We start from the raw sequence: 15,603 nt of genomic DNA on the forward strand, positions 1-15,603 counted from the left end.
AACACCCAATGCCCCTGTGTGAAAAAGTAATTGCTCCCTTACACTCAATGACTGGTTGTGCGAACTTTAGCTGCAATGACTCCAACCAAACGCTTCCTGTAGTTGTTGATCAGTATCTCACGTCGCTGTGGAGGAATTTTGGCCAACTCTTCCATGCAGAACTGCTTTAACTCAGTGACATTTGTGGGTTTTCAAGCATGAACTGCCTGTTTCAAGTCCTGCCAGAACATCTCAATTGGGATTAGGTCTGGACTTTGACTAGGCCCTTCCAAAACTTCAAATGTGTTGCTTTTGGATCATTGTCTTGCTGCATGACCCAGCTGCACTTCAGCTTCAGCTCACAGACGGATGGTCTGACATTCTCCTGTAGAATTTTCTGATACAAAGCAGAATTCATGGTTCCTTCTATTAAGACAGGTTGTCCAGGTCCTGAGGCAGCAAAGCATTCCCAAACCATCACACTACCACCACCATGCTTGACCGTTGGTATGAGGTTCCTACTGTGGAAAGCAGTGTTTAGTTTTCAGAAGACATAATGGGACCCATCTCGTCCAAAAAGTTGGTTCAAGTTTGCCAAAAAGCACCTGGATGCACCTGGATGTTCATCAAGACTCTTGGAAGAATGTTCTATGGACAGGCGGCAGGTAGCTTAGGGGGTAAGAGCGTTGTGCCAGTAATCGAAAGGTCGCTGGTTCTAATCCCTGAGCCGACTAGGTGACAAAACTGTCGATGTGCCCTTAAGCAAGGCACTTAACCCTAATTGCTCCTGTAAGTCGCTCTGGATAAGAGCGTCTGCTAAATGACTAAAATGTAAAATGTAATGTCAAAAGTATAACTTTTTGGATGGTTTGGGGATACTTTGCTGCATTTGTGTGCAGTCATTGCAGCTAAAGGTGGCACAACCAGTTATTGAGTGTTAGGGAGCAATTACTTTTTCACACACGGGAATTGGGTGTTGCATAACTTTGTTAATTAAATAAATAAAATAAGTATGATTTGTAAACTCAGGTTCCCTTTATCTAATATTAGGTTTTGGTTGAAGATCTGATAACATTCAGTATTTAAAAAAAATACAGAAAATCAGAAAGGAGCAAATACCGAGTTTGGGAAACACTAATATAGGGTGTAAGCAAGGCTGTATATTTAATAAGGTTTTGTGTATTTTCTCCTCACAGGCAATGGCAGAGGCCAAAGTCCAGGCTGATGTTAGACCCAAGCAGGTGAGGTTTCTGTCCAATTGTATCTATAAGCGTACAGATCAGTCGTATTCAATGTCATACTGTGTTGAACACAGTGCAACTCATAAAAGTAATGTTGAATTCATGTAAACCGTATGTACACTGCTGACCATCTTCCTCCTTCCTTACAGCCATCTATGGATGACAGCAATGCCCTCGACCTCTTGTCTAGCGACTTCTCTTCCTCAGCTGGTCCTGCTGCAACCTCAGTAGTGGTGACAACAAAGCAGACACAGCCCAGTCTGGAGGTACGTACATAGGGCCCGATTCAGACTTAGGAAATCGATGCCTTTTTGACGCTTTGTGATTTAAGCACTTCTCAGTAGTTGGTATTCAGACTCACCGAATGCAGGTGCGTAACCCACTCTGCAGGTGTGGATCCCTTGCACACTCTCTGCATTTGAGGCTACTAAGCCCATGAAACTGGTCAGCGAAATTCTTAATATATTTAGTTCAGACTCCATGTCATCATCAGATAAAACCTTGTGTGCCTCTGCTACTCTACCGTAGCCTCTCTTTCACACAGGTACATGTTCATTTTCTTTTTTGTCAATGTACCTCTTCAGTGTCATTCAGTCTATTTTTCCATCACTTGCTGCTGCTCAAATGGACTTCTTCCTTTCTCTCAGTTCATTGGCTGCTCTCTCAAGAACCTCAAGGGGGTCTGCTTGTTTTACATTTGTATACACAGAGCTTGATGTCTGCTCTGTAACAATAAAAACAATATATATATATTTTTAATTTAACCTTTATTTAACTAGGCAAGTCAGTTAAGAACAAATTCTTATTTATTACGGCCTACACCGGCCAAACCCGGACGACGCTGGGCCAATTGTGCGCCGCCCTATGGGACTCCCAATCACGGCCGGTTGTGATACAGCCTGGAATCGAACCAGGGGGTCTGTAGTGACGCCTCAAGCACTGTGATGCAGTGCCTTAAACCGCTGCGCCACTCGGGAGCCCAACAGAACTTGAGTTCATATGCATGACACATTGCAAAAATACTTATGCATAAAACTGACCAAATGTAATCATAATTTGTATGGGGTATGGTGGCCATTGGCTCAAACATTTTGACTATATTAGCTCAAACAGCTACAAGGATGCACTTTCATGCTATGTTTAGGACCTCATATTGTAGCTTATAGACAGTGGTGGGTGTCAAGGTCGAGGTAAGGAGTAGACCAAGGCGCAGCGTGATGAACAAACATGACTTTAATTAGTTAAAGCGTCAAAATACAAAACAAAACACGACTCGTGACGTCCACGGTATCAATGACCGAACACGGAACAAAAACCCACAACCACAAAGGGAAAACATACAGTTAAATATGGCTCCCAATCAGAGACAACCAGCCAACAGCTGACACTCGTTGCCTCTGATTGGGAGTCACTCAGGCAAACATAGAATACAACAAACTAGAATGAACACCAACACAGAAATACACACATAGAAATGAACACACCCTGGCTCAACATAATGAGTCCCAGAGCCAGGGTGTGACAGTACCCCCCCCTAAAGGCGCGGACTGCGACCGCGCCTCAACTAAACAAACCAGGGGAGGGCTGGGCGGGCATACCTCCTCGGCGGCGGTTCTGGCTCCGGCCTTGACCACCACCCTCCAATACACCCCCCATAGTGCCCCTGGTCCAGTCTGGCCCCGCCGGCTGGAGCAGGACTGGACTTAACAGGAGCGATCCTTACCAGGCTGTCGACTCGCACCCCTGGCTTGGTGCGTGGAGGAGGAACGGGCCTTACCAGGCTGACGACTCGCACCCCTGCCTTGGTGCGTGGAGGAGGAACGGGCCTTACCAGGCTGACTTCTCGCACCCCTGGCTTAGTGCGAGTGGCAGGAACAGGCCGGACCGGGCTGGCGACGCGCACCGTAGGTTTGGTGCGAGTGGCAGGAACAGGCCGGGTCGGGCTGGCGACGCGCACCGTAGACTTGGTGCGGGTGGCAGGAACAGGCCGGACCGGGCTGGCGACGCGCACCGTAGGTTTGGTGCGAGTGGCAGGAACAGGCCGGGTCGGGCTGGCGACGCGCACCGTAGACTTGGTGCGGGTGGCAGGAACAGGCCGGGTCGGGCTGGCGACGCGCACCGTAGACTTGGTGCGGGTGGCAGGAACAGGCCGGACCGGGCTGGCGACGCGCACCGTAGGTTTGGTGCGAGTGGCAGGAACAGGCCGGGTCGGGCTGGCGACGCGCACCGTAGACTTGGTGCGGGTGGCAGGAACAGGCCGGACCGGGCTGGCGACGCGCACCGTAGGTTTGGTGCGAGTGGCAGGAACAGGCCGGGTCGGGCTGGCGACGCACACCGTAGGCTTGGTGCGTGGAGCAGGAACAGGCCGGGCTGGGCTGTCGACGCACACCGTAGGCTTGGTGCGTGGAGCAGGGACAGGCCGGACTGGGCTGGCGACGCACACCGTAGGCTTGGTGCGTGGAGCAGAGACAGGCCGGGCTGGGCTGGCGACGCACACCGTAGGCTTGGTGCGTGGAGCAGGGACAGGCCGGACTGGGCTGGCGACGCACACCGTAGGCTTGGTGCGTGGAGCAGGGACAGGCTGGGCTGGGCTGGCGACGCACACCGTAGGCTTGGTGCGTGGAGCAGGGACAGGCCGGGCTGGGCTGGCGACGCACACCGTAGGCTTGGTGCGTGGAGCAGGGACAGGCCGAACCGGGCTGTGGAGACGGATAGGAGGCCTGGAGTGAAGAGCGGCCACCACCCGTCCTGGCTGAATGCCTACCCTCACACACTCTGTGTGAGGCATCCGCACAGGACGTACAGGGCGGTGAACCCCTGGCCTGGTGGCCTTCTGGATCCGCCCCCTTTTCTCCTCCGTCAGCCCCGTCGTCCATGCCGTGTGCCCCCCCCTAAAAATTTTCTGGGGTTGCCTCACGACCGTCCGACGACGACCCTGATCACACCGTTGCTCCTCTCTCCGTCGCCTCTCCACCGTCTCACTCCATGGCCGGCGATCCATCCCGGCCAGGATTTCCCCCCAAGTCCAGGACCCTTTACCGTCCAATATCTCCTCCCATGTCCAGGCTGCCTGCTCCTGGACACGCTGCTCCTCTTTCGCCAGGGCCTTTCCCGGCGCTTCCTCCCATGTCCACCCCAAGGGCTGCCCCTGGACACGCTGCTTGGTCGTTGCATGGTGGGTTTTTCTGTCAAGGTCGAGGTAAGGAGTAGACCAAGGCGCAGCGTGATGAACAAACATGACTTTAATTAGTTAAAGCGTCAAAATACAAAACAAAACACGACTCGTGACGTCCACGGTATCAATGACCGAACACGGAACAAAAACCCACAACCACAAAGGGAAAACATACAGTTAAATATGGCTCCCAATCAGAGACAACCAGCCAACAGCTGACACTCGTTGCCTCTGATTGGGAGTCACTCAGGCAAACATAGAATACAACAAACTAGAATGAACACCAACACAGAAATACACACATAGAAATGAACACACCCTGGCTCAACATAATGAGTCCCAGAGCCAGGGTGTGACAGTGGGAAAAGTATCAAATTGTCATACAAAAGTAAAGATACCTTAATAGAAAATGACTCAAGTAAAAGTCACCCAGTAAAATTGTACTTGAGTATGAGTCTAAAACTATTTGGTTTAAAATATATTTAAGAATCAAAAGTAAATGTAATTACTAAAATATACTTAAGTATCAAATGTAAAAGTATAAATCATTTCAAATTGCTTATTAAGCAAACCAGACGGCACCATTTTCTTGTTTTTTAAATTTACGGATAGCCAGAGGAACACTCCAACATTCAGACATAATTTACAAACTAAGCATGTGTGTTTAGTGAGTCCACCAGATCAGAGGCAGTAGGGATGACCAGGGATGTTCTGTTGATAAGTGCATGAATTGGACCATTTCCCTGTCCTGCTAAGCATTCAAAATGTAACGAGTACTTTTGGGTGTCAAGGAAAATGTATGGAGTAAAACAATATTTTCTTAAGGAATGTAAAGTAAAAGTAGTCAAAGATATATAAATAGTAAAGTAAAGTAAAGTACAGATACCCCCAAAAACTACTTAAGTAGTACTTTAAAGTATTTCTACTTAAGTACTTTGCACCACTGCTTATAGAGACCCCAACTGATGTATAAATCAATCTTAAAACTATCTACCTAGGTTTAGATACAAGCATCATGACACCTATAACACAATAAATTCATTTGACTTTGTGAAAATCAGTTTTTGCTTACCACTTTTTCCATGTGGTTTCTTCTTTCACAGACTCTTTCACATGACTTCTTCCTAAATATTTGGTCACATTATTAATTTTGTGTATGGTTTCCTGGAAACAAGGGGTGGCTCAACTAACCCTTTGGCTCAATTTACCCCACTCTCTCCTACATTTATCTAAAGCCATCCCTTTAAATACGGTGTACCTTAAGAATGTTGTTGAAAGATTCACTAGACTAGAAAATATAGAGAACGGGTTCAGAATATTGGGGATCAATAAAAGAAAGCCATCTAAATATATGCATATTCGTCTTTGTTTCAGGACCAATTGGTAGATTTAAAAATACTCTGATCTTGTAGATTATTTAGGGTTTAGGAAAGTATTTAAAACTGGTTTGGAGAGCCTTTAGGCACTATTAATGGTAATTAATATTAACAGAACATGCAAGTCGAGGATGCAACGATGTGCGGTCCTTCTTACCTAATTCAGATGCGCACTTTGAAGATGTTAGACTAACTGTCCACATTTACCTTTCCTCAGCCAACAAGACGAATAACGAACAGCAAAGTCACTAGCCTATGTCAATCTAAAATCCTCCATAGTAGAAAGGTTAACCTATTCTATTGGTCAGCTTGTCGAGAAAGAAATAGCCTATTCCAAACAGACTCTGGGACAGTTGTGGGAAAATGGATCCCAAATTCATACAACCAGTAGGCCTAGGCTACATATATTTTTTTTAAGCAATGAGTCTGATACAACAGATCAGAAAGTTTAGCTTAAAATATTGATAAACGATTATTTCTTCACATTATAGGCGCAGCAGTGCGCACAAGGCTGTAGGCTATGCGTGAATGTTTGTTCCATAATGCAATTAGTTGTCAAAACCGAACCGCACATCAAATCAAATCAAATGTTATTTGTCACATGCACTGAATACAACAGGTTACCGTGAAATGCTTACTTACAAGCCCTTAACCAACAATGCAGTTTTAAGACAATAGAGTTATTGATATCATGTTTTTATAGTGTAATGATGTCATGTCATAGTATCGTGGGGAACAGGTTAGAGTTACTAGATAAGTGGTTAGGAGACAGAAAGTCTACATTCCATTATGCCAAAGGAGATTACTGATGTTTATGGTAGTATGATTGATAGACAGGATATAATGTCCTGGGGCAAAGGGTAATGACAACAGAGAAAGGGAGTGCTATGATGGCTGCCAGATGTATGTGAAAGGGAGTATAACCAAGAGTATAAAGGAGGTTAGATTTGTATGTGTGGGAAGTTCAACTGACGAAGGGCAAAGCCATGTCCGTTTGTTAGATGAACCCACGAGCTCGTGATCCAATAAAAACTTGGTATAAAATCTCCACAGAATGTCTAAGTAAATTCTTGCATCTTGAACTTCTCAATACCAGAAACTCATCATAACAGAAAATATTTACTAAATAAACTAAAGTTTAAAAAAGTAACACAATAAAATAACAATAATTAAGCTATATACAGGGGGTACTGGTACCGTCAATGTGCGGGGGTACAGGTTAGTCGAGGTAATTTGTACATGTAGGTCAATGCAAATAGTCCAGGTGGCCATTTGATTAATTGTTCAGCAGTCTTATGGCTTGGGGGTAGAAGCTGTTAAGGAGCCTTTTGGACCTAGACTTGGCACTCCAGTACCGCTTGCCGTGCAGTAGCAGAGAGAACAGTCAATGACTTGGGTGACTGGATCCGAGCAGTTTCATGTGACGGAGACAAAAATATCTGTTTAAAATTTAGAAAGAGGGGAGGTCTAATATGCAACAACTAGCATGGGTTGCTAATATGACTAGGATTGGGCCTTTGGCTACTGGACAATGAAAGAAAGTTGATATAAAATAATTGCCTCAACGGATATGGTCTGATTTTGGCTAGGCTACTTTGAAGCAAGGTAAGACATGCCTCATAATATGTAGTAACACGTTCAGGCTTCAAACAATTAAGTATATGTTTTCAAAATGTATACTGCCTTCAGCTCATTGCAAAGTGGTGTGTGACGCGCTGATGAAGCCTGCCTTCCGTTGCCTCTGTATTTGCTGTTTGAGATGCTGTAGTAGCAGCTCTTGTGCTGTCTGACAGATTTACCGCTCAAAGGCTCTGTATGCTGTAGGCATGTGATAAATAAGATACATAACGAATATACTGTACACACGTGCAAATTTAATTCCACAAAATTATGCAAATTAACCTACAGCGATAAGCATGACCAGTCAAATGTATGTCCAGACTGGCATCAATGAATGGGCTAAAAAACATTATTATTTCGCAATGGGATTTGTTCCTTCTTCTCCCGGACAATTGGCCGTCGGCAATTTTTATTTATCGCTTTTCTATTTTTTTTGTATCGGCCAAAAGCCGGCTACTTGGATCTCCAAATTTAATCCCCGCAAATTACGAGGACATACAATTACAATTCTGAAAAACGGCACAGCTATTTATAGCCTACTTCACTGTGGAAAAGGGGCCGAAATACATGATGCTGATATGATTTTCAGTTTGCTTCCATATGACTGGTTTCACATTAGTCTCCAGTGATCATGAGGAAAAATCATATCAAACAATTGCTATTTGTATAAACAATCCCCATTCTCCAAATGGATTACTCATTATCCTAGCGCTTATCAATTTATAAATTACAGTGCATGGAGAATGGTGTTATTTCTATCAAAAAAAGGAAAGTTGAGGTTTTTCCACTTGGAACACTTCAGAAGACTCCTCCATTTCTGTGATCTCCACCCCAAAAGTATAGCTGGCTGGCACGTGCGTTCCCCCATGCTGAAGTTCAAGGTCAGAATAAGCGCAGAGAGAAAAGTGCATAAAAAGGGAATTAAGTTCCATTTACACGTGCGTAACTCGGGTCTGAATTCCCCCCATACTGCAGACTGACAAACAAACACCAAAGTGAGTCTCCGATTAGGAATGCTGATCTAGGGTCAGTTTTGCCGTTTGGATCATAATGAATAACATTATATAGACAGGACATCAGCACCTACACTGAGATGCTTTTTGAATACAGGCCCTGAGATGTTTTGTTGGTTGGCAGGTTTATGAATTGGCTGGCTGTTTGTGTTTCTCTGTCTAGCCCATGTCTGGCCCTGTTCTGGATGACCTGGCAGGCACCCTGCTCCCAGATGCCCCTGAGTTCAAATCCAAAGGAGACAAGCCAAAGGTGAGCAGGGTATCTAGCAGCAACATGGTCTCATTAGAATATGTCAAAAGAGTGACATTTAACCATTGTAGTTACATATCTCTGAAGCTGACATATTATGCCCCAAAACATTCAACATATTTCTAATGAGATCTGCTAGTATATGAAGACAACAGTGGAGGCTGATGGGAAGAGCGATAGGAGGATGGGCTCATTGTAATGGCTGGAATGGAATAAATGGAACAGTATCAAACATATGGAAACCGCATGTTTGACTCCGTTCCATTAATTCCATTCCACCCATTACAATGAGCCCATCCTCCTATAGCTCCTCCCACCAGCCTCCACTGGAAGACTAACTTTCCATTGATTCTCTGGTTATGGAGAAACAGATATGGTTGTTGATTGTCTTACAGTGCCCTCTAGTCTTATCGAGATGTATTACAAGTCTCCCGTATCACTTTACCATAGCGCTCCCTGAAGTTGTATCCACACTGAACAAGGTGTCAATTTTGTTTATTGCAGAGCAATAGCAAGTCACGGTCTAAGTCAAAGGTAAGAAAACTATACCTTGAGAAAACCGGAATGAAATTAGATCCTAATAATCATTTGAGATACATGCCCATATTCATGTGATATAATATAAATGTCCGCTAATTGACTTGACCTTTGGTCTCAGAAACAACAGGAGGAGGACCCATCAGCCATAGACCACCTGTCTGGAAAGCTGAGTTCAGACGTAGTGCCAGGATCCAAAACTAAGGGTGGCAAGAGCTAGACCTCTAGGTAAGGACTTGACCATCAAGTACCTCAGGAGCACAGATTTCAAAAGTAGCCTACAAGACTCAACCAACTTGAAACAATGTGACTGTGATGCTACAATGCAGGCTTCTATATTCCTTATATTCCCTAAAGTACTAGCATACATACAATTTAGTCTGATTTAGTGTCTTAGTACAGGATTTCTTTGTCTTCTCCTGTGACATTGACTGTTTTTATGTATTGCAGGTTTCTAGCGCACTACATGTCCCCTGCCACATGGAGGCGCCACTAGAGGGAGCTGCTGTGAACGATGATTCTATTTTTCTAAATGGTGGAGAATGTATACTGGATGAAAAACAAACATGACCACACACACACTTACACACACACACACACTGTGTGCAACGCCTTTCCTGCTTGGTTTCGCACATGACAGAAGATTGTACTTGTTTTGGTTTCTTTCCTTTGAGATGAGGAGAGCAAAATAAAGAGAGAGCGAGAGAGAGAAAGAGAGAGAGCATCTGTCCAATCCTGTGAGGAATATAAAATGGAGGTGTTGCCCACAAGTGGCCTGACTGACTGTCCATCCTAGCTAACAGTCTGTATTGCCCCAATGTTGCAGTGACGTTGCTTCAACATTGCTACAATGTTGGGTAATAGTGAGCGTGATCTGGGTTTAGGAACAGTATATAGTGGGTATATAGGATTATGATGTCTGTGCAATCTTGTTTTACACAGAAAAGCGAGTTTTCTGTTATGTGGACTGCCAACATAAGACACTAGCATACAGCATAGTCTGCTTAGTTTGATGATAACACTTAGTTTACAATATTGAAACGTGTAAAAGGATTTACAGGAAATGATCTGCTTGGTACGGATACATCTGAGAGCTCATGCAATTCTATATATTTACTTTCTGTAAAGCGATATCTATCAAGAAGGGTCTATATGTGTGTACTTTGCCTCGTAGAAGAATGTATTGGTTTCCGAAAGTGCACTTACAAGTAAACTTGGGTGGTCACTACCTCTGTAAACTGCTTTTGTTTGTATACTGTAAAACACAGTCCCAAGGGCTTTCACTTCTACTCAAAAAGCTGGTATGACAGAATTCTACATATAGTATTTCGGTGCAGGTCTCAAACTCAAAACTTGAGAGATATTTTGGAAATGGGAATTCTAATTTAATAAAAATATATGTGAAAAATAATTGGTTTGCTGTGTGTATTCAGTATTCAAGTGTCTGTAGTAACTACTTGTGCCTCAACAACCGAAAAACAGAAACACAATTTTTGTAGCTAACATGGGGTAGCCTAAATGTACTTTGCCAATAAAATGGCAATAAGAAAATGTACAGTAGTAGGATACATAATTTGTAGGAGGGTCATTTGGTATAGGCAACTTACTGTATATTTTGTTGCAGTAAAGGGAATACTTATATATATTTTAGAAAGGATTTCACATGTAATATTAGGAAAATCTTTCTATTGTCCGAAGCAGCTCAGTAGTTTTTAAATTTTGTTTAGTTTTACAATGCTGTTCCCTCCTCTGACATTGGTGGTTTTTAGAGTGCAACAGCCTTGGACGCTTGTGGAGTAGAATTTGAATAGATTTAAAGAGTTGTAAACAAAAAATTAAAATAAAAAAGCTTTGTAGTTTTACCATTTCTGTTTCATCATTCAGATTGTAAGAGATTAGTAATATAAATTAACGGAGACAGAGAATTTCACATTAACATGCCTTTACAGTTACAAGAACACTCATGTTGTATATACACAATGGTACAATCATTCAAGTATTCCAAAAATATTACTTTCTTCCAAATATACGAAACTGAATAGTATGGGGAAGAATTACAACAATTTGAGGCATACATTTTTTTTTTTACATTAGTTTTATGGAAGATTCATCACTGCAGAGCTTGTCTTTGGTATTATTTACAGAACATGAAAGTAAGAAAGTGAAAAGTATCTTATTACATCCGTATAAACTTAGCTACAAGCAATACATCTCCATTTATTAGAGTAATGACATGAATCATATTCACAAAGTTGCCATAAAGCCAGTATGTTGATGAAATGAAGAGTGAGTATTAGGCTATTTCAACTAGATAAAAGGTGTTACAATTCAAGTGTATCAAATAGAATCCATTGAATTGTTCATAGCAAAGAGACATTGCACCATCTTGTTTCCCTCTTTCTCAGTGGAAATCTTTGTCTGTGAGAAGAATAGACAATGAACAGCTGTGTCATAAGCATCACTAACTACATTGTGAATGTCAGGTCGAAGTTTTAATCTGTTCAATATTTTAAATATATATATAGTTGTTTTGGGCTGTCTTGTTTTTTTCAGCAATAGTTGTAATTACTTTACTATAAATACTGAACCATAATATTCCAAATAATATATTAGTTTGTTGTTGGCTATAGGATGTTGTTTCCCTGGTGCTCCCCTTCTTGGCCTGAGTACAAGAGAAAAATATAAGACAAACTTGTCTTTCTAACTACAAACTCTGTTGGGTCGTTTGGGGGGAGAAAACTCCCAAAAGTGCGGACCTTCTCTAATTTCTACGTACATTATAACAGTACATAGGGTTCTATTCAATCTGTAAAGATGAAGCGTTACTGATTCCGCAATAGAAATGTCATGGTCATTTCCGATTGAGCCGACATATGCAGCGTTTACCATGAAAGCAGTCTCCGCTAAAGCGGGAACATTGCCTTTAAATTGATATCACGCTGTAAATCTGAACTTCTGTGATGCGGATTGAATAGAGTCTTAACAGTCTGGTCCATAATTATTGGCACCCTTGATAAAGAGACTGTATAAAATAAATAATACAAATACTGAGCTATATTGTATGCTACATTTCTTGGGGAAATGATATTATTTTATACTACTACAATTGCTCAGAGAAACAACGCCAAACCCAGCACTGGTGTGCATGGCCAAATAACTCTTATTTTAATGTCATCTGACCATAGCACCGCCTGCATTTTGATAAAAGGCATTGGCACTTGGATTGGAACCGGTGCTATGGACATATGACATGAAAATAGAGCTCTTTGGCCAAGCACACGAGTGGTGGGTTTGGTGTTGAAAAACACAAACACATGCAGAAAAGTACTTCATACCTACAGTAAAATATGGTGGTGGATCTTTGGTTATGGGTCTATTTTGCCTTCACTGGTCCTGGGGCCCTTGTTAAGGTCAACGGCATCATAAACTTTACCAGGACATTTTAACCAAAAACCTGGTTGCCTCTGCCAGGAGGCTGAAACTTGGCCACAAGTGGATCTTCGAGCAAGACAATAACCCCAACCACTACTTAAAATTCACAAAGAAAAGGTTAATTGACCACAAAATCAACATTTTGCAATGGCCATCTCAGTCTCTGGACTTGAACCCCATTGAAAATCTGTGGTTTGAATTGAAGAGAGCAGTCCAGAAGTGCAGACGAAGGATATCAAGGATCTGGAAGGATTCTGTATGGATGAATGTTCTCCAATCTCATAAAACATTTTAGAAAAAGGCTCTGTGTCGTTATCCTCACAATCATTTTCCATAATTTTGACTCCTACCTTTTTAAAACTTGTTAAACAAAATCTCTTTCTCTGTGCAATTGTATTAGTATAAAATAATATACTTTCCCAATTGTTTTACAAAAAAAGAATTTACTAAATATAAATGTAGCATACAATATAGCTCAGTATTTGAATCATTTATTTTATACAGTCATTTTTGCTCATCTTTATCAAGGGTGTCAATCATTTCAGACCTGACTGTATATGTTTGCCATACTAAAGAGGTAAAAACCGACTTTCTTTTGTAATGATGTGGGCATCGTTTTACTCTTATACTTAAAGCAAAAATAATTGTAACATTTAAAAATAAATAATAATGAATAGTGATATAGTATTAATAATAATAATGATATAATTTACTTATAACATTGAAATATAGAAAGTGTATGAAAAATGCCATAAATTACAGCTGAGTAATGGTGACAGTGTATTTCCATCAACTAGGTTCAATGCTCTTGTTTTGCTTGGTGGGTAAGAGTGTTTCAGGTGAGTGTATATAAGTGGGTGTTTCGTAGGTACATGAGGATATGAGTGGGTGTACACATATGCAGGACTCACGGTTGCAGTGGCATATGGTGATGAAGAGGAGGAGGAAGAGGAAGCCACAGCCAGCAGCAAATGGGCCCAAATGATCAGATCACAGGATGTACTAGGGTCCATCTTTCCCACTGCAAAAACACAAGTCAAACAGGGAACACATTTTTGTTCAACCACATTGGATAATGGCAAATACCCAGTCAGTTTAACTTTGGTTATCCAAAACAACCATATCAATGATGATTAGAATAATGTTGATGATGATGATGATGAATCAAAACTTGGTAGTTGTAGATCTGGTTAGCTCTATGGCTGTGGTCATTGGTGGCGTCGTCGTGGTTGTTGTAGGTGGAGGGGCTAGAGAAAAAGGAAAAAGTGAGGTGTTGTTAGCATGGATAACTTTCAGACCGTTTTAAACTTATTTAGGCTATAGCCTTGGCTACAATAAACCTCTGATTGAAAAACCATTGTTGCCATTGTTGTCTAGAACTTGATTATTCTGATACAATTCATTTATGTAATGTAGCCTAGCTAGCCTACTCACCTGGCCCAGCAAGTCGAGTTACTTCACCATACACTAGCACGTTACTGTTGATTGATGCACAGCTGTAGACGCCACTATCTCGCGCCTTTTTGAAAGCCTTCAGTATCAAGATGTCTTTGCTTATCTGGTCCCCACTGAAGACCCCGTGTAGCTCAGTTGGTAGAGCATGGCGCTTGCAACGCCAGGGTTGTGGGTTTGATTCCCACGGGGGGCCAGTATGAAAAATGTATGCACTCACTAACTGTAAGTCGCTCTGGATAAGAGCGTCTGCTAAATGACTAAAATGTAAAAAGACTTTGGTGTCAAAAAAGTCTGTGCTTTTCTTAATACCATCCTTGGAATTAAACGATGCAATAAACTCCATTCCAGCGTTGTCCTTCACTCGAAACCAAATCACCATGTTGCCCTTAGGTTTCGGTCTCCATCCATTTTCTCTGTTAGAGAACTCAGTTGGAGAGTTTTTGATAGCGTTTGTGAAAAAATTAGAGATTCAACAAATAAATACATAAATCATTTCTTATTTAAAGATGTATTTAAAAAACTGAAATTACTGAAACGTGATCAATTATTCAATGGGGTTACAAGCTTATAGCCTAAAACTATTTTGTTCACAAAAAGACAGTCTAGAGACAAACCTACAACACAAATTAAATGACCCTTCACATGGAAATTAAAATAGAAATAGACTTTGCTATTTATTACAATGGTATTGTTTATTCCAATAAAAGTAGCCTATTTAGTCAGCTTACTACATGAATGCCAAGAACGTTGTGCATATAGGCCTAGGCTAATTGTATTTCAGATTGATAAAGCTAAAACATTATATATAGCCACACTTATGAACTAGGCCTATGAGAGTGCATGTATTCTGGCGACATCATGGAAATCCATCGATTACTTTAGTTTAAACTATCCAACCTACACTGAAGGGAATAAACCCGTAGGCTATACTATACTTACCTTGACAAAATAACAGTAAAACAAGTGTCTGCATCCACCTTTGGACTATTTTCATGTCTTTTGGCACAGCAATACTTTCAAGATCTTCATCCTGGGATGTAGAAACCGGTATCATGAGGAGCTCAAAACAACCTTAAACCCCGCCCCAAGTCATTTTTCATCACTGTTAAACCGGTTCATTGCAGGAGTCTTGCACAAAGCTCGTGCACCCCAAGGTGGTCTAGAGCCCACCAATCCGCGCTGCGCCTCACAACAGGCTGGCTTTGCACACAAACTGCACGCGGTCTGTGCGCTAACCCACAACACAATGTGGCGACAAAAACTAGGTAAAGACTAGGCCAAATGCGAATGGAAGTCAAACTTTCAACGGGGGGAATGAATGTAAGACAAGAGCAGCAGATGCACTTTTGAGGACGAGATTCTGTGCTGCCCCGTTGATAAACATCTATTGCAAGAATATCCGAAAAATATCATCAGTAGGCCTATAATTATAAAGGCTATTATCTAGACTTGACAATATTTGTTTCAAATAATGTTAACAAAAACATATTTTATTTCTTTCTGGTATTACTATTATCTTTGCAAC

General features: G+C 42.0%; 1 protein-coding gene and 1 pseudogene across 23 annotated transcripts in view; one reads left to right on the plus strand and one right to left on the minus strand.

The window, feature by feature from the left end:
• Nucleotides 1–10,602, plus strand: part of LOC311138536 (calpastatin-like) — a 68,627-nt gene extending 58,025 nt beyond the window's left edge. For 18 of the 22 annotated variants that reach the window (XM_084173252.1, XM_084173263.1, XM_084173267.1 and 15 more), the window contains 6 exons: nt 1,176–1,220; nt 1,370–1,486; nt 8,568–8,654; nt 9,159–9,188; nt 9,313–9,419; nt 9,642–10,602. In XM_084173252.1, coding sequence (XP_084029378.1) covers nt 1,176–1,220; nt 1,370–1,486; nt 8,568–8,654; nt 9,159–9,188; nt 9,313–9,411 — 378 coding nt within the window. In that variant the 3' untranslated portion in view covers nt 9,412–9,419; nt 9,642–10,602. The remainder of the gene's footprint in view (nt 1–1,175; nt 1,221–1,369; nt 1,487–8,567; nt 8,655–9,158; nt 9,189–9,312; nt 9,420–9,641) is intronic. The other 4 variants (XM_084173268.1, XM_084173272.1, XM_084173253.1 and 1 more) reach the window with 1 other exon arrangement.
• A 990-nt stretch (nt 10,603–11,592) lies between these two features.
• On the minus strand, nt 11,593–15,072 carry LOC311138866 (annotated as a pseudogene). Its single transcript has 8 exons — nt 15,014–15,072; nt 14,365–14,514; nt 14,058–14,208; nt 13,795–13,870; nt 13,531–13,661; nt 13,213–13,251; nt 11,780–11,853; nt 11,593–11,609 (listed from the first exon to the last, which is right to left on the minus strand). The product of its transcript is annotated as an uncharacterized misc_RNA (transcript).
• Between the last annotated feature and the right edge of the window lie 531 nt (nt 15,073–15,603).

Source organism: Coregonus lavaretus, assembly GCF_964263955.1.
Source record: "Coregonus lavaretus genome assembly, chromosome: 12".
In the NCBI taxonomy this organism is placed as follows: domain Eukaryota; kingdom Metazoa; phylum Chordata; class Actinopteri; order Salmoniformes; family Salmonidae; genus Coregonus; species Coregonus lavaretus.